The 23,468-nt window shown below is 38.4% G+C and overlaps 1 protein-coding gene across 1 annotated transcript in view; it reads left to right on the top strand.

Moving 5' to 3' along the window:
- LOC132549215 (protein scribble homolog) overlaps positions 1–23,468 on the top strand; it is a 131,529-nt gene that overhangs the window by 32,990 nt on the left and 75,071 nt on the right. Inside the window, exons 7-14 of the mRNA XM_060213132.1 lie at positions 5,925–6,069; positions 7,408–7,480; positions 7,837–7,882; positions 8,349–8,432; positions 11,315–11,725; positions 15,289–15,651; positions 21,212–21,334; positions 23,119–23,293. Coding sequence (XP_060069115.1) covers positions 5,925–6,069; positions 7,408–7,480; positions 7,837–7,882; positions 8,349–8,432; positions 11,315–11,725; positions 15,289–15,651; positions 21,212–21,334; positions 23,119–23,293 — 1,420 coding nt within the window. The remainder of the gene's footprint in view (positions 1–5,924; positions 6,070–7,407; positions 7,481–7,836; positions 7,883–8,348; positions 8,433–11,314; positions 11,726–15,288; positions 15,652–21,211; positions 21,335–23,118; positions 23,294–23,468) is intronic.

The raw sequence follows: 23,468 nt of genomic DNA, 5'->3' as shown, positions 1-23,468 counted from the left end.
TGACTGACCATGAAATATTATATCTTGTATGGCCACACAGGACTAACCATAAAATATTGTTTCTTGTTAGTCACACATGACGGACCATGAAATATTGTTTCTTGTTAGTCACACATGACGGACCATGAAATATTGTTTCTTGTTAGTCACACATGACGGACCATGAAATATTAGATCTTTTTAGTCGCACAGGACTGACCATGAAATATTGTATCTTGTTAGTCACACATGACTGACCATGAAATATTTTTTCTTGTTAGTCACACATGACTGACCATGAAATATCGTATCTTTTTAGTCACACAGGACTGACCATGAAATAGCATATCTTGTTAGTCACACATGACTGACCATGAAATATTTTATCTTGTTAGTCACACATGACTGTGTTATTATTCCAGTGTAAAATAGCTTGATAGAAATATAATTATTTGGTTAGTGTTTCTTAGGCCTAAGTAGCCTTTTTACAGCAGAAACAATTTGACCAGATTGTAGTCTTTGTGACACGTTTGACAGACTTCAGATTTAAGGCTGTATCTGTTTTTGAGTTTGACATCGATTCAGTGAAACTTTGTAGCTAAAAAACAGCCTGTTTCTCAAAGCTAACATATGCTTCATTTTCATGAAGTGTGATGGTGTTTATTTAATAAATAGTTACATTATATCTTTACCAATACTCCCTTATAAACTGATTGAGACATTAAAACAGTCCAGAGAGGACAAGAAATACAGGACAATAAGCCCAGGGACCAACACATTGTCACAAATTCAGGAAGATTGACTTATTACTCAGGGTTTTCCATAATTTTGTTAGTAGTAGGCTGTGTAGTGAAAGTAGGTGGCTGGCCTGCCGTGTACAAGTAGTCGTGTACGGAACATTATTACAGAACTGGATTGGTGTAGGCGGCCAAATGATCAAAGTAACTGGTCAAATTGGCCGGCGACCGGCTCTTATGGAAAACCCTGTTACTGCATGATAATCCTGGGCAGACAAGACATTAAGTCTGACTAAAAGTTGGGATTGGTTTATTACATGACAATAAGCCCAGGGACCAACACATTAACTCTCACGCAAAGTTAAGAGGATGGGATTATTACATGACAATAAGCCCAGGGACCAACACATTAACTCTCACGCAAAGTTAAGTGGATGGGATTATTACATGACAATAAGCCCAGGGACCAACACATTAACTCTCACGCAAAGTTAAGAGAATGGGATTATTACATGACAATAAGCCCAGGGACCAACACATTAACTCTGACGCAAAGTTAAGTGGATGGGGCTATTACATGACAATAAGCCCAGGGACCAACACATTAACTCTGACGCAAAGTTAAGTGGATGGGGCTATTACATTACAATAAGCCCAGGGACCAACACATTAACTCTCACGCAAAGTTAAGTGGATGGGGCTATTACATGACAATAAGCCCAGGGACCAATACATTAACTCTCACGCAAAGTTAAGTGGATGGGGCTATTACATGACAATAAGCCCAGGGACCAACACATTAACTCTCACGCAAAGTTAAGAGGATGGGGCTATTACATGACAATAAGCCCAGGGACCAACACATTAACTCTCACTCAAAGTTAAGAGGATGGTGCTATTACATGACAATAAGCCCAGGGACCAACACATTAACTCTGACGCAAAGTTAAGTGGATGGGGCTATTACATGACAATAAGCCCAGGGACCAACACATTAACTCTCACGCAAAGTTAAGAGGATGGTGCTATTACATGACAATAAGCCCAGGGACCAACACATTAACTCTCACGCAAAGTTAAGAGGATGGGGCTATTACATGACAATAAGCCCAGGGACCAACACATTAACTCTGACGCAAAGTTAAGTGGATGGGGCTATTACATGACAATAAGCCCAGGGACCAACACATTAACTCTGACGTAAAGTTAAGAGGATGGGGCTATTACATGACAATAAGCCCATGGACCAACACATTAACTCTGATGCAAAGTTAAGAGGATGGGATTATTACATTACAATAAGCCCAGGGACCAACACATTAACTCTGTTAAGTGCTAACAGTTAAGCCCATGGACCAACACATTAACTCTGACGTAAAGTTAAGAGGATGGGGCTATTACATGACAATAAGCCTATGTGACCAACTCATTAATTGAGGAAGTCAGGGATTGGGCTTCTGTAACTGGTTACTGTACTTCATTGATGTGAATGAGATTATCCTTACCAGACATGGACTTATAACTGAATCAATAACTTTTTTAGCCGTTGGGGCTCTGATCAGCAAATGCTGTCATTTTTGTGAGGATCTGTTAATTTTTCAGAAATAGTATGCAATTGAGAAGAAGTCACACCTGAATAGAATTTATAGAGAAAATCTAAAACTGCTTGATGATTGATGTATAAATTGGAAATTTAAAACTATAAAAAAATAAACCCCTTCCCCAAAAAACACCTCACAGTTCTATGTCCTTTAAGTGAAATTTTCTTTTACAGAAAGCGGTCATGTCTTACTGTTTTGAGAAATAGAAAATTAGTAATTTATGTAGTATGTTGAAGGAGAAATATGTTTATCAAGTCAAGATACCATCTCAAGGGAGTAATTGACTGTAGACTAGAAATGGTTTGTCCCTTTTACGGAAATTCTCCATGCATCATTGAATACAAAAAATAAAGGTATCATCCTTGAGTGCAACATCGGTAAACAAGTTGTTGGAGTCTTGGATTGACTGATGAAATATTTTCGCTAACGTTAACCCAAATCATTTATCGACCACTAGGAGGCAGCTGGAAATATGAAGCATTGGTTTGACGCCTTAAACACTTCTATGTCTTCCTATTAAATGGCTAAAATGAAGCGCAGTAAGGCTTTAACGTGTGTTTTACTACCACGCTTTAAACACTATGGCAGTCTGCTTTGGTACCGTATGAAGCCACTAAAATGGCTGAGTTTGACTAAATGAGAAATGCACAGTGGCATCACCTGGTACTTAGAAGACATCTAATTGTATGGTGCTAGTGATGATTTTCATAGTGGTTTCTTCACTATCAATCAGAAGGAATATTTTAGTGTTAAATGATGCTTGCATTTCTAGAAATATATCTTAACATGTAATCAAAATATGTCATGAGATTTAAAAAGAAGAGTGATGTTGTAACTCTAGGATGGAAATTTGTGTTGGGTAGATATACTTTATGTCTGATATTTCTAAGTCAATGTGAGTTTAAAAGCTTTTTCTGTATAATGGTTCGATTTACAGACACATAATTTTGATGAAGGAAAGGATATAAGTGATAAGGAACATCCAAGCTTTATTTTTTTGATATGAAAGAATAAATAAAATTGATGTGAATGTGAAAATTCAGTATGAGAAGTTTCCTAAACATAAAAAGAACTGATAAATACTCAATATTACTAGAGTAGAGAATGGTACAATGTATTTTTTCAATAACTGCTATGATCAGTTTGATTGTATTAACTCAGAATGTTGAGGATGTTAAGGATTTTTTATGGTGAAGTTTAGATTTTTATTTTTTTCAAGCCATTTAGAGACTTTAATTAATAGATCATATCTTTTGTTGAAACCGAAAATAAGATCAAAACAAATAAAAAGTCAAGCTGAGCATTCTTTTATAAAACTAAGCATTTCAGTAGAACTTCCAAGGAATTCTGCCAGACTGATGATTAAAAATGATTATACACAATCTCGTAATATAAAGAAACATGATAATGAGATGGCTGTTGTGTTGCCTGTAAGAAGTGTAACTAATTTTTGTGGCTTCTGTGCCGGAAGCCCCCTCCTAATCAATAGACCTGACGTTGATTGTGAAGCTAAATGGTGATGCACACAGTCAGTGTCAAGTTTCTCTACAGGGGCTCACCATCACTACAGGGTTTGGTGGTGGTACAGGGTGTTCTAGCTCAGTGTCAAGTCTCTCTACAGGGGTTCACTATCACTACAGGGTTTGGTGGTGGTACAGGGTGTTCTAGCTCAGTGTCAAGTCTCTGTACAGAGGTTCACCATCATTACAGGGTTTGGTGGTGGTACAGGGTGTTCTAGCTCAGTGTCAAGTATCACTACAGGGTTTGGTGGTGGTACAGGGTGTTCTAGCCCAGTGTCAAGTCTCTGTACAGAGGTTCACCATCACTACAGGGTTTGGTGGTGGTACAGGGTGTTCTAGCTCAGTGTCAAGTCTCTGTACAGAGGTTCACCATCACTACAGGGTTTGGTGGTGGTACAGGGTGTTCTAGCTCACCGTCACATATGATTGTTTGGAGGGGACATGTGACAGATGATTGTTTGGGGGCCGTGTAACATGTGATTGTTTGGGGGCCGTGTAACACGTGATTGTTTGGGGGCCGTGTAACACGTGATTGTTTGGGGGACGTGTAACATGTGATTGTTTGGGGGACGTGTAACACGTGATTGTTTGGGGGCCGTGTAACACGTGATTGTTTGGGGGCCGTGTAACATGTGATTGTTTGGGGGACGTGTAACACGTGATTGTTTGGTGGGCGTGTAACGTGATTGTTTGGGGGACGTGTGACACGTGATGATTGTTTAGGGGACGTGTAACATGTGATTGTTTGGGGGACGTGTGACACATGATGATTGTTTGGGGGACGTGTGACATGTGATGATTGTTTGTGGGGCGTGTAACATGTGATTGTTTGGGGGACGTGACACGTGATGATTGTTTGGGAGATGCATGACGCATGATTGTTTGGGGGACGTGTGACACGTGATGATTGTTTGGGGGACGTGTGACACGTGATGATTGTTTGTGGGGCGTGTAACATGTGATTGTTTGGGGGACATGTGACACGTGATGATTGTTTGGGGGACATGTGACACGTGATGATTGTTTGGGGGATGTGTAACATGTGATTGTTTGGGGGACGTGTAACACGTGATAATTGTTTGGGGGACATGTGACACGTGATGATTGTTTTGGGGACGTGTAACATGTGATTGTTTGGGGGACGTGTGACGCATGATTGTTTGGGGGACGTGTGACACGTGATGATTGTTTAGGGGATGTGTGACACATGATTGTTTGGGGACGCGTGACACGTGATTGTTTGGGGGACGTGTAACATGATTGTTTGGGGGACGTGTGACACGTGATGATTGTTTGGGGGACGTGTGACACATGATGATTGTTTGGGGGACGCATGATTGTTGGGGGACGTGTGACACGTGATGATTGTTTGGGGGACGCGTGACGCATGATTGTTTGGGGAAGTGTGACACGTGATTGTTTGGGGGACACGTGACACATGATTGTTTGGGGGACACGTGACACGTGATGATTGTTTGGTGGGCGTGTAACATGTGATTGTCTGGGGGATGTGTGACACTTGATGATTGTTTGGGGGACGTGTGACACGTGATGATTGTTTAGGGGATGTGTGACACATGATTGTTTGGGGACGCGTGACACGTGATTGTTTGGGGGACGTGTAACATGATTGTTTGGGGGATGTGTGACACGTGATGATTGTTTGGGGGACGTGTGACACATGATGATTGTTTGGGGGACGCATGATTGTTGGGGGACGTGTGACACGTGATGATTGTTTGGGGGACGCGTGACGCATGATTGTTTGGGGAAGTGTGACACGTGATTGTTTGGGGGACGCGTGACACATGATTGTTTGGGGGACACGTGACACGTGATTGTTTGGGGACGTGTGACACCTGATGATTGTTTGGTGGGCGTGTAACATGTGATTGTCTGGGGGATGTGTGACACTTGATGATTGTTTGGGGGACGTGTGACACGTGATGATTGTTGAAGGGATCAGGATATCTGTGATAACATATTGGTATCCTTATATCTAACTTTCAATAATTCTGCAGTTTTGAGATGAAAGAATCATATAGTGATAAGTGTGAACTAATATTTTCAATTTTAATTTTTTGTAGGAAATTGGGAACCTGAAAAAGCTGACTCAGATTGATGTCTCAGAAAATCAGCTCGACTACCTACCTGAAGAGATTGATGGCCTTTGTAACCTTACTGACCTGGCACTGTCGCAGAACAATCTAGAATCACTTCCAGAAGGCATAGGTAACCTAATAGTTATTTCATTCGGAGTCATCATTATCAGGGTACACTTCATTCTGAGTCATTATTGTCAGGGTACACTTCATTCTGAGTCATCATTGTCAGGGTACACTTCATTCTGAGTCATCATTGTCAGGGTACACTTCTCTTTGAGTCATCATTGTCAGGATACACTTCTCTCTGAGTCATCATTGTCAGGGTCATTTCATTATAAGTCATCATTGTCAGGGTACACTTCATTCTGAGTCATCATTGTCAGGGTACATTTCATTATAAGTCATCATTGTCAGGGTACATTTCTCTCTGAGTCATCATTGTCAGGGTACATTTCATTATAAGTCATCATTATCAGGGTACACTTCATTCTGAGTCATTATTGTCAGGGTACACTTCATTCTGAGTCATCATTGTCAGGGTACACTTCATTCTGAGTCATCATTGTCAGGGTACACTTCTCTCTGAGTCATCATTGTCAGGGTACACTTCTCTCTGAGTCAGCATTGTCAGGGTACACTTCATTATGAGTCATCATTGTCAGGGTACACTTCATTCTGAGTCATCATTGTCAGGGTACATTTCATTATAAGTCATCATTGTCAGGGTACACTTCATTCTGAGTCATCATTGTCAGGGTACACTTCATTATGAGTCATCATTGTCAGGGTACATTTCATTATAAGTCATCATTGTCAGGGTACATTTCATTATAAGTCATCATTGTCAGGGTACATTTCATTATAAGTCATCATTGTCAAGGGTACATTTCATTATAAGTCATCATTGTCAGGGTACACTTTTCTCTGAGTTATCATTGTCAGGGTACATTTCATTCTGAGTCATCATTGTCAGGGTACACTTCTCTCTGAGTCATCATTGTCAGGGTACACTTCTCTCTGAGTCATCATTGTCGGGGTACACTTCATGGTACAGTTTGGTTTACAGTTTTAAATTATATATATATATAAATCTACTAACCTTTTAAGATTTGAAATTCAAGATGGCTGCAGTGACATCTTGTTTACTCCAGCATTTATGTGTTACCATGTATTTCAGTAATTATTTTTGATTTAAAGAAATATTGAAGAAAAGGCAACACGTGATCAGGATAAATCTTCTTGTTAAGATGTATTTTTGGCATTATTGAAGTTTAACATAGTTCAGATATGCTTTTGAATACAGTAGTGAACAGTGGGTTGTTACCATCACAGCTGAAAGGAATTTCCTTAAGTTCAGTTGCAAATTGTTGGTTGTGTCTGTTTAATTTTCAACTAGAATCAATTAGCAAGTCAACCGTAGGTTTATCCATGGCTATTGTACTCTTCATTACATGTGTGTTGTTAGGGAGCCTGAAGAAACTGTCCATCCTGAAGGCTGATCAGAATCGTCTGTTGGTGCTTACTCCACAGATAGGAAAGTAAGTGGTACTTCTCCTCGTCTTTATATGGATCAGTAGGTTAGCTGGGATGTGTGTATATTAGGAAAAGAAAGTTTATCATAAACAAGCTGTAAAGTATTGGTAATGGACAGGAATTTTTTTTAACCATTTTTCATAATTTATCCCAGATAAATCCTTTATCTGCTCCAGATCTGTTCATTTGACAGCTTAGGTTTGGCTTTTATCTCCAACACTATAATAAAATTAAAAGTGCAACTGGAACCAAATCTAATATGAAAATACCGCCTTTCCACTTTACCAAAGCTACATTTCTTTATTTTATAAACAGAATTTTGTTATTTATTTATCATTAAAAATTTAAATCTAATTTACAGCTGTGAGATGTTACAGGAAATGATTCTCACTGAAAACCTGTTAAACGTAAGTATGAAACCTTTTAGGATATATATGTCAGAAAGATAATTTGATTATGACTTTGTTGCAAACTTTGAATAAGAACAAATACATCAGACATGTTATAAAAATAAAACTTAAGTCTACATGAGATTTAATTGTATTTTGCACAAAAAAAAAACAAAAACAAAACAAATTCCCTGCTAACCAGTGCAGTCGTCCAGAAATCATAACAAATTTTTGGATACAAAGTTCAACTTTGGTGTTAGACAGAGATTTGAATGTTTCATCTTTATTAGAAACACAGTTTAAATAGCATTATGTTCTTCTAGGGAGGAAAAAACATTTTTTATATATGCATCTCTTACACTGTTGATTGTCACAAAAAAAAAAAATGGGCCGTCCACTTCATTGGACTTTATTTGTTGAAAACACTTGTACGTCGGATTCCTATTTGAAATTATTTATTTAAAGGAATGTTTTTATTCTGTAGGAACTACCAGTAACTATAGGTCGTTTAAAGAACCTGTCCAATTTCAATGTAGACCGAAACAAGTTGACGGAAATCCCTGTTGAGGTAAGTATAAGTCTGAGAGTGGACATACTACAAGGCACAAGCTTTGGGAGACCATCTCATAATATTTGGGTTAGGGTTAGGGTTAGAGACTATCTGATAATATTTGACTCCAAGTCTGAGAGTGGACATACTACAAGGCACAAGCTTTTGGAGACCATCTCATAATATTTGGGTTACGGTTAGGGTTAGAGACTATCTGATAATATTTGACTCCAAGTCTGAGAGTGGACATACTACAAGGCACAAGCTTTGGGAGACCATCTCATAATATTTGGGTTAGGGTTAGAGACCATCTCATAATATTTGACTCCAAGTCTGAGAGTGGACGTACCATGAGGCACAAGCTTTTGGAGACCGTCTCATAATATTTGGGTTAGGGTTAGAGACCATCTCATAATATTTGACTCCAAGTATGAGAGTGGACTTACTACAAGGCACAAGCTTTTAGAGACCATCTCATAATATTTGGGTTAGGGTTAGAGACCATCTCATAATATTTGACTCCAAGTATGAGAGTGGACTTACTACAAGGCACAAGCTTTGGGAGACCATCTCATAATATTTAGGTTAGGGTTAGAGACCATCTCATAATATTTGACTCCAAGTATGAGAGTGGACGTACCATGAGGCACAAGCTTTTGGAGACCGTCTCATAATATTTGGGTTAGGGTTAGAGACCATCTCATAATATTTGACTCCAAGTATGAGAGTGGACTTACTACAAGGCACAAGCTTTTAGAGACCATCTCATAATATTTGGGTTAGGGTTAGAGACTATCTCATAATATTTGACTCCAAGTCTGAGAGTGGACGTACCATGAGGCACAAGCTTTGGGAGACCGTCTCATAATATTTGGGTTAGGGTTAGAGACCATCTCATAATATTTGACTCCAAGTATGAGAGTGGACTTACTACAAGGCACAAGCTTTTAGAGACCATCTCATAATATTTGGGTTAGGGTTAGAGACCATCTCATAATATTTGGCTCCAAGTCTGAGAGTGGACGTGCTACAAGGCACAAGCTTTGGGAGACCATCTCATAATATTTGGGTTAGGGTTAGGGTTAGAGACCATCTCATAATATTTAACTCGAAGTCTGAGTGTGGACGTGCTACAAGGCACAAGCTTTGGGAGACCGTCTCATAATATTTGACTCCAAGTATGAGAGTGGACTTACTACAAGGCACAAGCTTTGGGAGACCATCTCATAATATTTGGGTTAGGGTCCAAGTATGAGAGTGGACTTACTACAAGGCACAAGCTTTGGGAGACCATCTCATAATATTTGGGTTAGGGTTAGAGACCATCTCATAATATTTGACTCCAAGTATGAGAGTGGACTTACTACAAGGCACAAGCTTTGGGAGACCATCTCATAATATTTGGGTTAGGGTTAGAGACCATCTCATAATATTTGACTCCAAGTATGAAAGTGGACTTACTACAAGGCACAAGCTTTTGGAGACCATCTCATAATATTCGGGTTAGGGTTAGGGTTAGAGACCATCTCATAATATTTGACTCCAAGTATGAGAGTGGACTTACTACAAGGCACAAGCTTTTGGAGACCATCTCATAATATTTGGGTTAGGGTTAGAGACCATCTCATAATATTTGACTCCAAGTATGAGAGTGGACTTACTACAAGGCACAAGCTTTGGGAGACCATCTCATAATATTTGGGTTAGGGTTAGAGACCATCTCATAATATTTGACTCCAAGTATGAGAGTGGACTTACTACAAGGCACAAGCTTTGGGAGACCATCTCACAATATTTGGGAAGGGTTAGGGTTAGAGACCATCTCATAATATTTGACTCCAAGTATGAGATTGGACTTATTACAGTGCATGAGCCAGAGGGGAGCAAAACAGTGTTTCTCTCAAATGGGTTGACATATTTGGAAAGAACAAAGAATTGATTGAAAGGCACACAAGAATTGATGACATTTTAGAAAGGTACACAAGAATTCATTGAAAGGTACACAAGAATTTATGACATTGTAGAAAGGTACACAAGAATTCATTGAAAGGTACACAAGAATTTATGACATTGTAGAAAGGTACACAAGAATTCATTGAAAGGTACACAAGAATTGATGACATTTTAGAAAGGTACACAAGAATTGATTGACAGATACACAAGAATCAATGACATTTTAGGAAGGTACAAAGAATTCATTGAATTTTGCACAAGAATTGATGACATTGTAGAAAGGTACACAAGAATTCTTGACATTGTTGAAAGGTACACAAGAATTCATTGAAAGGTACACAAGAATTGATGACATTTTAGAAAAGTACACAAGAATTGATTGAAAGATACACAAGAATCAATGACATTTTAGGAAGGTACAAAGAATTCATTGAATTTTGCACAAGAATTGATGACATTGTAGAAAGGTACACAAGAATAGATTTAAAGGTACACAAGAATTGATGACATTTTAGAAAGGTACACAAGAATTCTTGACATTGTTGAAAGGTACACAAGAATTGATGACATTTTAGAAAGGTACACAAGAATTGATTTAATGTTACACAAGAATTGATGACATTGTGGAAAGATACACAAGAATTGATTTAAAGGTACACAAGAATTGACGACATTCTAGAAAGGCTAACAAGAATTCTTGACATTGTAGAAAGGTACACAAGAACTGATTGAAAGGTACACAAGAATTGATGACATTTTAGAAAGGTACACAATAATTGAGGACATGCTCAAAAGGGAGATACGAATTCCATGTATTAACAACATTGAAACTATATAAGATATTAAGATTTTAATGAAATAAACCAATAAAAATTGCAGAAAGGTAAATACGACCTTTAGTTGAAGATTTATCAAAACTGACCAAAAGCTTCATTTTCAATTTACAGATTGGGAGGTGCTTGCGTCTAAATGTGTTTTCTATGCGCGACAATCGACTTCTCCGTCTTCCTCAGGAACTGGGAAATCTGAAAGAACTGCATGTCCTTGATGTGTCTGGTAACAGACTGGAATATCTGCCTATTACAGTTACTAATCTCAACCTCAAGGCACTCTGGTTGGCAGAAAATCAAGCCAAGCCAATGCTCAAGTTCCAGACAGACTTCGATGAGCGAACTGGACAACGTGTTTTGACCTGTTTCCTGCTACCACAGCAAGATTTTCACACAGAGAGCATGGGTAGGTCATTACCTAATATGGTTATGGTTCCGCCCATTGTGGGCAGGTCATTGCCAAATATGGTCATGAAACCGCCTCCTGTGGAATTTCACAGTTCTGGTAGGTGCATTACAATCACATGGGTATGGTTCCTTCTAACTCCATTATAGAAAATGTGGGGTTGGTTGTTGAGCAGGATTTGGTCAATTTTCTTCACTGCAAAAATAAAAAAAAAAAATCTACATGCACTGATATCTTGGAGTATCATAGCTATGTGCAATAGATGTTACAACAACCTTCTTTCACAAGCCAATAGATAGTGTTATAGCTGTTCTAACAACCTCCCTTGTATGTGCCAATAGATAGTGTTATAGCTGTTCTAACAACCTCCCTTGTACTAGCCATTAGAAGGTGTTATATCTGTTCCAACAACCTCCCCTGTACAAGCCATTAGAAGATGTTCTAACAACCTCCAATACATTATAACCCGGCCAGTAGAGGAAGTGTTGCAATAGATATTCCAACAACCTCCCTTGGACTAGCCATTAGAAGATGTTACAGCTGTTCTAACAACCTCCCCTTGTATTAAAAGCTGATCAGTAGAGGAAGGTATTGTAATAGCTGTTCTTACAACCTCCCTCCTTTCTGACGATATAAATAAAATGTAAAAAAGTTAGCAGTTACAAAAACCTTCCATATACTTTATAACATAGAAAGGTGCTGTAGCTGTTCCAACAACCTCCCCCATAAATAGCCAGTGGAGGAAGTTTATATTTCTTATAACCGCTCCAGTGATAAAAGTGGTGAGTATATTAACTAAACTTGTAACTGAATATTGCAATAACCTTTTCATGTGAATTCAAATAGGACAGAAATAAATTCTCCAAATGAATGCTGGTATACATATGAATGATCTAATGTTTCAAAAAAGATAACATTTTCCACGATCATTTTATTACTTGGTGTATTCGGCAATAAGCTCATGCCTGATAATTAGCCCATCCAAATATATTTGTTTCAATAGAATTATAAACATCAGTGTCATGTAATAAGCCCACCCTTGGACTTGGCGGTAAAGTGTTGGCCTTGTTGTCTAATTGCTTGACATATAATGTACTTAACCTTTGGGGAACAAGGTATAAAATATTTTAGAATGCATGCGAAGTAAACTTAACATTGCCAAAACAATGATGTCCTAATTGGTTTTTTATTCATCTGCTAAAACAGACCAAAATTAGAGGCTCTCGAAATTTTACTTTATTTGATTTTAACTTTATTTAACCATATTTCGGAACATTTTCTTCTGGTTGGTAATTCAATAAAAAAGAAGTTCTTATAACACAACCAGTAGAAAATTAGGGTGTGAAGTTTCGATGACTACACGGTCACTTTCATGATGTACTTGTGTATGAGATCTACACGGTCACCTTCATCAGACAAATGACCAGTGTGGAGCGTACTTACACTGACGTACGTAGTGTACGAGATCTACACGGTCACCTTCATCAGACAAATGACCAGTGTGGAGCGTACTTACATTGACGTACGTAGTGTACGAGATCTACACAGTCACCATCATCAGACAAATGACCGGTGTGGAGCGAACTATCACTGACGTACATAATGTGCGAGATCTACACGGTCACCTTCATCAGATAAATGACCAGTGTGGAGCATACTAACACTGACGTATGTAGTGTATGAGATATTAAAGAATTGACATACTGTTTCTGCCGAATTGACTACAGTATATTGTTGCCATATTGTGTATTTTTTGGTCTATAATCTGTTTCCCATCTTGGTACACTGTTTCCAGCCTTATTGTACCTAGGAGTTTAGTTCAGTCAAAAAAGTGGGTTGATTTCTTACCATTTTATACACTACTTAGGTTACTACTGGTTGTGTTATAAGAGGAAGGTGACCGTGTAGTCATCGAAACATCACACTCTAATCTTCTACTGGTTGTGTTATAAGATGAAGGTGACTGTGTAGTCATCGTCACACTCTAATCTTCTACTGGGTGTGTTATAAGATGAAGGTGACTGTGTAGTCATCGTCACACTCTAATCTTCTGCTGGTTGTGTTATAAGATGAAGGTGACCATGTAGTCATCGAGACGTCACACTCTAATCTTCTACTAGTTGTGTTATAAGATGAAGATGACCTTGTAATCATGGAGATGTCACTCTAATCTTCTACTGGTTGTGTTATAAGATGAAGGTGACCATGTAGTCATCGAGACGTCACACTCTAATCTTCTACTAGTTGTGTTATAAGATGAAGATGACCTTGTAGTCATGGAGATGTCACTCTAATCTTCTACTGGTTGTGTTATAAGATGAAGGTGACCATGTAGTCATCGAGACGTCACACTCTAATCTTCTACTAGTTGTGTTATAAGATGAAGATGACCTTGTAGTCATGGAGATGTCACTCTAATCTTCTACTGGTTGTGTTATAAGATGAAGGTGACCTTGTAGTCATGGAAATGTCACTAATCTTCTGCTGGTTGTGTTATAAGATGAAGATGACCTTGTAGTCATGGAGATGTCACTCTAATCTTCTACTGGTTGTGTTATAAGATGAAGGTGACCTTGTAGTCATGGAGATGTCACTCTAATCTTCTACTGGTTGTGTTATAAGATGAAGGTGACCTTGTAGTCATGGAGATGTCACTCTAATCTTCTACTGGTTGTGTTATAAGATGAAGGTGACCTTGTAGTCATGGAGATGTCACTCTAATCTTCTACTGGTTGTGTTATAAGATGAAGGTGACCTTGTAGTCATGGAGATGTCACTCTAATCTTCTACTGGTTGTGTTATAAGATGAAGGTGACCTTGTAGTCATGGAGATGTCACTCTAATCTTCTACTGGTTGTGTTATAAGAACTTCTGATTATTTATAACCAGCTTAAATTCTTTTAGTCTAATACATTCTGTTTCCAATTAACTAACCCCTGTTAACAAAAAACTGAAGATTTGCTGCCTAGATATGTGGGAGCCTATGATAATGGCCAGTTGTAATGGTTATTGATTGGTATTATAAAGACTTTATATACAAACTTTATCAAAGTTGGGACAGTGTTGACGGGTATTAAGTATTTGAAAGTTTTCACATTTTTTATTAGCTATCAACCAATGGAAGTACAAGTGTATGCGTATGTATTGACGTGTCAGTTGTGTTTTTATCTGTGATTGGTTGCTTACATGTTCACATTTATAATATATATTCTGCTTTGAAAAGGATATTGAAGACCCACATAAAGAAATCTATTTTTATAAAAAGTATGGATTTTGTGCATAGAGTGAAAAAATAATGAGAGTTGTGAATTTTACTAAATTACTAAATTGAAAGCTACTTAACATAACAAATTAAGATTCTGAGCCGTACGTTATACCAAGATATTTTCTCTCTTTTACCATTATACACCAATTTGCCACCTGCTCGATTCACCCCCTTGGAGTGTTATACATGTGTAGCAAATTTTAGCTCCATCTTAAAAGTGCCCTCTCTGTAGATCGACAAAATAGTTGAAAATTAGACATTAAACAGGGAGGGGGACAAGACTTTTTAAGGCTAGGAAAGTTCTCTAGAATCTAATAAAACTACTCCTTTAGTTGGAATAATTGAATTTCAAACAAATATTATGAAAAACATCTGTACCCTTCTTGTAGCTCTAATTCTTGGAGAACTGGATTGTTGTAGAAGTTAAGAGACAGAAAGGAAGAGGGACCAAACAGGATAGTTGTAGAAGTTAGAGACAGAAAGGAAGAGGGACCTCACGGGATTGTTGTAGAAGTTAGAGACAGAAAGCAAGAGGGACCTAACGGGATTGTTGTAGAAGTTAGAGACAGAAAGCAAGAGGGACCTAACGGGATTGTTGTAGAAGTTAGAGACAGAAAGCAAGAGGGACCTAACGGGATTATTGTAGAAGTTACAGACAGAAAGCAAGAGGGACCTAACGGGATTGTTGTAGAAGTTAGAGACAGAAAGCAAGAGGGACCTAACGGGATTGTTGTAGAAGTTAGAGACAGAAAGCAAGAGGGACCTAACGGGATTGTTGTAGAAGTTAGAGACAGAAAGCAAGAGGGACCTCATGGGATTGTTTTTTCATTGGTTCTGATAATACTAGTGTTTGATGTAATGAAATATTCTGGGTCTTCCTTATCTCCACTTTTGTTTCTCGGTTTTAGAGATCTTGGATGAAATATCCAGCAAATTTTCACAATTTTTCCCAGTTTATTCCAACTCCTAATGGAAAAAAAAAGATTAAGTGCTATTCTAAATCCATATCAGGATGTGTTTTACTTTGTACACGTAAAATGGCAGGAATAAATATTAAAGTGCAATAAGCAATGTACATCCTTGTTGTTTTCATTGTCTGCACCGCGACGTTGTGCACGTTTTATCTCATAGCAGATTTTGATAGATTGTGTCTTTTCTTAAGTTATATGGCCATTGTAATTATTAGATGAACAAATTGTGAAAAAAAGTTGAGTATTTTGTTCATTATCTGAAAAACGGTGAAACAAGATTAAAGTTGGTCAGGTTTGTTCTGTAATTCATATTAAAGATTTGATCACATTGGAAATATTTTGCATATTTGAAATTTCTTGTCTTGTTTTGATATAGATTTGAAAGCAGAATTTTTGATTTAATATAGTATTAGTGATTACCTTGGTAACCACTAACTTTTGTGATCTTTTAAATCACAACCTTTTGAAACATTAAGTTGAAAGTTTAAGGTTGTGTGTTAAGGTTAAGTTTTATAGTTGTTTGTGATTTTTTTTTTTGCTTTAACTCTAAACAAAGTCAATTGTCTGGTAAAAAGTTGATATATATTACTACAAATAGTATGTGAAAAGAAAGAATTCTTGTCTTTTAAATGTTTGATATATGTTATAGTTATCTCCCTTAATGATTAATTTTGCCAATTAGTTTTTATACCTAGCACCAGGCTGTTATAACTCTTTAATGCATGAAGTTATTTGCACTTTATAAAATTGTTTAATCAAACAACTCCATATTGTTCAGTGGTCAGTAGTATGGCACTTTATGTCAACTTAGGGTATGTTAGGTAAGAAACTAATAGAAAGGTCAAAGGTCAAAGCTAGTTACAATATGAGAAAATATTGCCACCTACAAAGTAAAGTCAAAGTTGCATGTGACATTTCGTTAACTTACATTGCACTCTTTGTGACTTATATATCTTCAAGCTGTCACTATATCAGGATGTAATAATTTGAAAACTTCATTGGATGTTATTAAAAACAAACAGTCTGTTTTGAATAAGAATATTAAGTCACATAGGACACAGTCTCATGATGACATATTTCAATTGCCTTTTATTCGTCATTGTGGTGAGTCCATCATACATTTAAACTTTTTACATATTTTACTTCTCAAAAACTCCCCCCTCCGCCAGAACCCTAAAGGGCCTGAAGGATGGGTCTCAAGGGATCAAGTTGACTCCTATTTCAAAAATCTTCCTCTCAACACCCAGATATGGTTAATTCAAAAACCCTTTATTGATGGAAGGGTCTTCAGATTCTTTTTGAATTTGAATTTGAAATTTTGAATTTCATGACCCTCGAGTCACAGATTTCCCCCTTTGGAGGGGACAAAGTTTACTAGAGTTTATGAAGAAAATGACAATTTGATGGTAGCACATGTTGACCCTGACTGACCCTCTAGGGCTTCTAGTAATTGTTCTTTTTTTTGAATGAATTAGATGATTTATCTATGGTAGTTACATGTTATTAATTAGAATGTTTATAGAGATTTCATTTACTTTAGAATTACTGTTGGAGGGAACAGGTAGGTTTGATATAGACTGTGGAGGTTTTGCATATAGAGTGTTTGATATAGACTGTGGAGGTAGGTTTGATATAGACTGTGGAGGTAAGGTTTGATATAGACTGTGGAGGTTAGGTTTGATATAGACTGTGGAGGGTAGGTTTGATATAGACTGTGGAGGTAAGGTTTGATATAGACTGTGGAGGTTAGGTTTGATATAGACTGTGGAGGGTAGGTTTGATATAGACTGTGGAGGGTAGGTTTGATATAGACTGTGGAGGGTAGGTTTGATATAGACTGTGGAGGTAAGGTTTGATATAGACTGTGGAGGGTAGGTTTGATATAGACTGTGGAGGGTAGGTTTGATATAGACTGTGGAGGGTAGGTTTGATATAGACAGTGGAGGGTAGGTTTGATATAGACTGTGGAGGGTAGGTTTGATATAGACTGTGGAGGTAAGGTTTGATATAGACTGTGGAGGTTAGGTTTGATATAGACTGTGGAGGGTAGGTTTGATATAGACTGTGGAGGGTAGGTTTGATATAGACTGTGGAGGGTAGGTTTGATATAGACTGTGGAGGTTAGGTTTGATATAGACTGTGGAGGTTAAGTTTGATATAGACTGTGGAGGGTAGGTTTGATATAGACTGTGGAGGTAAGGTTTGATATAGACTGTGGAGGTTAGGTTTGATATAGACTGTGGAGGTAAGGTTTGATATAGACTGTGGAGGGTAGGTTTGATATAGACTGTGGAGGTTTGATATAGACTGTGGAGGTAGGTTTGATATAGACTGTGGAGGTAGGTTTGATATAGACTAGACTGTGGAGGTTAGGTTTGATATAGACTGTGGAGGGTAGGTTTGATATAGACTGTGGAGGTAAGGTTTGATATAGACTGTGGAGGTTAAGTTTGATATAGACTGTGGAGGTAAGGTTTGATATAGACTGTGGAGGGTAGGTTTGATATAGACTGTGGAGGTAAGGTTTGATATAGACTGTGGAGGGTAGGTTTGATATAGACTGTTGAGGTAGGTTTGATATAGACTGTGGAGGGTAGGTTTGATATAGACTGTGGAGGGTAGGTTTGATATAGACTGTGGAGGGTAGGTTTGATATAGACTGTGGAGGTAAGGTTTGATATAGACTGTGGAGGGTAGGTTTGATATAGACTGTGGAGGTAAGGTTTGATATAGACTGTGGAGGGAGGGTAGGTTTGATATAGACTGTGGAGGGTAGGTTTGATATAGACTGTGGAGGTAAGGTTTGATATAGACTGTGGAGGTAAGGTTTGATATAGACTGTGGAGGGTAGGTTTGATATAGACTGTGGAGGTAGGTTTGATATAGATTTGATATAGACTGTGGAGGTAGGTTTGATATAGACTGTGGAGGTAGGTTTGATATAGACTGTGGAGGTAGGTTTGATATAGACTGTGGAGGGTAGGTTTGATATAGACTGTGGAGGTAAGGTTTGATATAGACTGTGGAGGGTAGGTTTGATATAGACTGTGGAGGGTAGGTTTGATATAGACTGTGGAGGGTAGGTTTGATATAGACTGTGGAGGTTAGGTTTGATATAGACTGTGGAGGTAAGGTTTGATATAGACTGTGGAGGTTAGGTTTGATATAGACTGTGGAGGTTAGGTTTGATATAGACTGTGGAGGGTAGGTTTGATATAGACTGTGGAGGGTAGGTTTGATATAGACTGTGGAGGGTAGGTTTGATATAGACTGTGGAGGGTAGGTTTGATATAGACTGTGGAGGTAAGTTTGATATAGACTGTGGAGGTAGGTGATATAGACTGTGGAGGTGGAGGTTTGATATAGACTGTGGAGGTAGGTTTGATATAGACTGTGGAGGTAAGGTTTGATATAGACTGTGGAGGGTAGGTTTGATATAGACTGTGGAGGTAAGGTTTGATATAGACTGTGGAGGGTAGGTTTGATATAGACTGTGGAGGTTAGGTTTGATATAGACTGTGGAGGTAAGGTTTGATATAGACTGTGGAGGGTAGGTTTGATATAGACTGTGGAGGGTAGGTTTGATATAGACTGTGGATGTAAGGTTTGATATGATATAGATATAGACTGTGGAGGTAGGTTTGATATAGACTGTGGAGGTAGGTTTGATATAGACTGTGGAGGGTAGGTTTGATATAGACTGTGGAGGGTAGGTTTGATATAGACTGTGGAGGGTAGGTTTGATATAGACTGTGGAGGGTAGGTTTGATATAGACTGTGGAGGGTAGGTTTGATATAGACTGTGGGTTAGGTAGGTTTGATATAGACTGTGGAGGTAGGTTTGATATAGACTGTGGAGGTAGGTTTGATATAGACTGTTGAGTGAAGGTTTTTTATAGTCTGTGGAGGTAGGTTTGATATAGACTGTGGAGGTAAGGTTTGATATAGACTGTTGAGGTTAGGTTTGATATAGACTGTGCAGGGTAGATTTGAGATAGACTGTTGAGGGTAGGTTTGATATAGACTGTGGAGGGTAGGTTTGATATAGACTGTGGAGGTAAGGTTTGATATAGACTGTGGAGGTTAGGTTTGATATAGACTGTGGAGGTAAGGTTTGATATAGACTGTGGAGGGTAGGTTTGATATAGACTGTGGAGGGTAGGTTTGATATAGACTGTGGAGGGTAGGTTTGATATAGACTGTGGAGGGTAGGTTTGATATAGACTGTGGAGGTAAGGTTTGATATAGACTGTTGAGGGTAAGTTTGATATAGACTGTGGAGGTAAGGTTTGATATAGACTGTTGAGGGTAGGTTTGATATAGACTGTGGAGGGTAGATTTGATATAGACTGTGGAGGTTAGGTTTGATATAGACTGTGGAGGTTAAGTTTGATATAGACTGTGGAGGGTAGGTTTGATATAGACTGTGGAGGGTAGGTTTGATATAGACTGTGGAGGTTAGGTTTGATATAGACTGTAGAGGTTAGGTTTGATATAGACTGTTGAGGGTAGGTTTGATATAGACTGTGGAGGGTAGGTTTGATATAGACTGTGGAGGTTAGGTTTGATATAGACTGTGGAGGGTAGGTTTGATATAGACTGTGGAGGGTAGGTTTGATATAGACTGTGGAGGTAAGGTTTGATATAGACTGTGGAGGGTAGGTTTGATATAGACTGTGGAGGGTAGGTTTGATATAGACTGTGGAGGGTAGGTTTGATATAGACTGTGGAGGGTAGGTTTGATATAGACTGTGGAGGGTAAGTTTGATATAGACTGTGGAGGTTAAGTTTGATATAGACTGTGGAGGTTAGGTTTGATATAGACTGTGGAGGGTAGGTTTGATATAGACTGTGGAGGGTAGGTTTGATATAGACTGTGGAGGGTAGGTTTGATATAGACTGTGGAGGTTAGGTTTGATATAGACTGTGGAGGGTAGGTTTGATATAGACTGTGGAGGGTAGGTTTGATATAGACTGTGGAGGTAAGGTTTGATATAGACTGTGGAGGTTAAGTTTGATATAGACTGTGGAGGGTAGGTTTGATATAGACTGTGGAGGTAGGGTTTGATATAGACTGTGGAGGGTAGGTTTGATATAGACTGTGGAGGTAAGGTTTGATATAGACTGTGGAGGGTAGGTTTGATATAGACTATGGAGGTAAGGTTTGATATAGACTGTGGAGGGTGGAGGGTAGGTTTGATATAGATTGGAAAATTTGAGCTGTGGAAAGGTTTGATATAGACTGTGGAGGGTAGGTTTGATATAGACTGTGGAGGGTAGGTTTGATATAGACTGTCTGTGAGGATACTTTGATATAGACTGTATACTGAACTTTGAACTTTCTTACAACTGAACATTGAACTCTCTCACAGAGCATTTTTGTAAGGCATGACACTCCGCATCCCAAGGAGCTGAAAGCACGTCACCCCAAGTTCAACAAGAATAAGGTACAAGGCATTGATGGGCATGTGATTCCACACCAACAGGAGAAGAAGGTAGGCAACTAGATTGAACAGGGTGTCTAAATATGTCTGTTTATCCATTCATACTGTCTGTATGTCTGTCCATCCATCCATACTGTCTTAGCATATCTGTCTATCCATCTGTACTGTCTTAGTATGTCTATCCATCAATTCATACTGTCATTGTTCATCTGTCTATCCATCAATATTGTCATTGTACATCTGTCTATCCATCAATATTGTCATTGTTTGTCAGTCTATCTCTACTGTCTTAGTATGTCTGTCAATCCATCCGTACTGTCTTAGTATGTCTGTCTATCCATCTGTACTGTCTTAGTATGTCTGTCTATTTATCCGTACTGCCTTAGTATGTCTGTATATATCCATACTGTCTTAGCATGTCTGTCTATCTGTACTGTCTTAGTATGTCTGTCCATCCATCTCTACTGGCTTAGGCTGTCTATCAATTCATACTGTCTTTGTATGTCTGTCTATCCATCAATTCTGTCATTGTCTGTCAGTCTATCTGTACTGTTTTTGTTTGTCTATTCAACTGCACTGTCTTAGTATGTCTGTATATCCATCTGTACTGTCTAAGTATGTCTGTCTCTCCATCCATACTGTCTGAATATGTCTTTCCATCCATCCATACTGTCTTATTATGTCTGTTTATCCATCCATACTCTCGTAGTATGTCTGTCCATCCGTCTGTACTGTCTTAATATGTCTGTATGTTCACCTGTATTGTTGTAGTATGTCTGTTAATCCATCTGTACTTTTATGGTTATATTGAATATCTGTCTTTGTATGTCTGCCTATCCATCTGTACTTGAGAGTGTATAATATTATCTGGCTGAATGTGTGCACTGAAAGTGAAACATCTACTTTTAGATTGTAATTTATAGATTCTGTTTTTCTTATTGTTGCATTGCTTCTAGCTACTAAGTCTGAATATCTATTGGACACTTTCAATGATTGAAACATTGGTGATGGGGGTAAGAGCATTTTTGTGTGGGAAGGTAACAAATGTTCAAAGGAGAAAATCTCTTTTTTCATATACAGATTACTATCAAACTCCCATTGATTGCAATAGGTACTAGCTCATTTACATATGTCTGTCTGTACATCCTTGTCCTCTGTATGCATTGTATGTCTGTCTGTACATCCTTGTCCTCTGTATGTTTTGTATGTCTGTCTGTACATCTTTGTCCTCTGTATGTTTTGTATGTCTGTCTGTTCATCCTTATCCTCTGTATGTTTTGTATGTCTGTCTGTACATCCTTGTCCTCTGTATGCATTGTATGTCTGTCTGTACATCCTTGTCCTCTGTATGCATTGTATGTCTGTCTGTACATCCTTGTCCTCTGTATGTTTTGTATGTCTGTCTGTACATCTTTGTCCTCTGTATGTTTTGTATGTCTGTCTGTTCATCCTTATCCTCTGTATGTATTGTATATCTGTCTGTACATCTTTGTCCTCTATAGGCATTGTATGTCTGTCTGTACATCTTTGTCCTCTGTATGTTTTGTATGTCTGTCTGTACATCCTTGTCCTCTGTATGCTTTGTATATCTGTCTGTACATCTTTGTCCTCTGAATGTGTTGTATATCTGTCTGTACATCTTTGTCCTCTGTATGTTTTGTATGTTAATTCCTCTGAAAATGTGTATGTTTTTGTGTCAACCTGGATGCCTATCACTGTATGTCTGTTTATTAAACCCAACATCATTTTGTAGTGGGCTGTTCATATTGTTCTTTATCCATGTTTTCTGATGCAAAGTGTGTAATGATTGCCTACATATCTCTCTTGCTGTACAGGATCAGGCATTCATGCCTGCACGTGATCGTGACAGTGACTTCCTTTGGCAGCAGGACCAGCCAGAGGACCTTTCAGAACCACGCGACAAGACATCAAAGCGTGTTCAAATCGGAGGAGAAGAGGAAGTCAAACCTGAGGAGCCCATCACAGAAACTGTACCCCCAGTTATCAAAGGTTGGTCCCTTATAGACACCATCACAGAAACTGTACCCCCAGTAATCAAAGGTTGATCCCTTATAGAAACCATCACAGAAACTGTACCCCCAGTAATCAAAGGTTGGTCCCTTATAGAAACCATCACAGCAACAGTACCCCCAGTAATCAAAGGTTGGTCCCTTATAGAAACCAT

This window comes from Ylistrum balloti, unplaced genomic scaffold (assembly GCF_031769215.1).
Source record: "Ylistrum balloti isolate Yb309-2 unplaced genomic scaffold, AGI_CSIRO_Ybal_v1 Utg370050, whole genome shotgun sequence".
In the NCBI taxonomy this organism is placed as follows: Eukaryota; Metazoa; Mollusca; class Bivalvia; order Pectinida; family Pectinidae; genus Ylistrum; species Ylistrum balloti.
The sequence above is the reverse complement of the archived record's forward strand: the minus strand, read 5'-3'. Positions and strand labels throughout refer to the sequence as shown.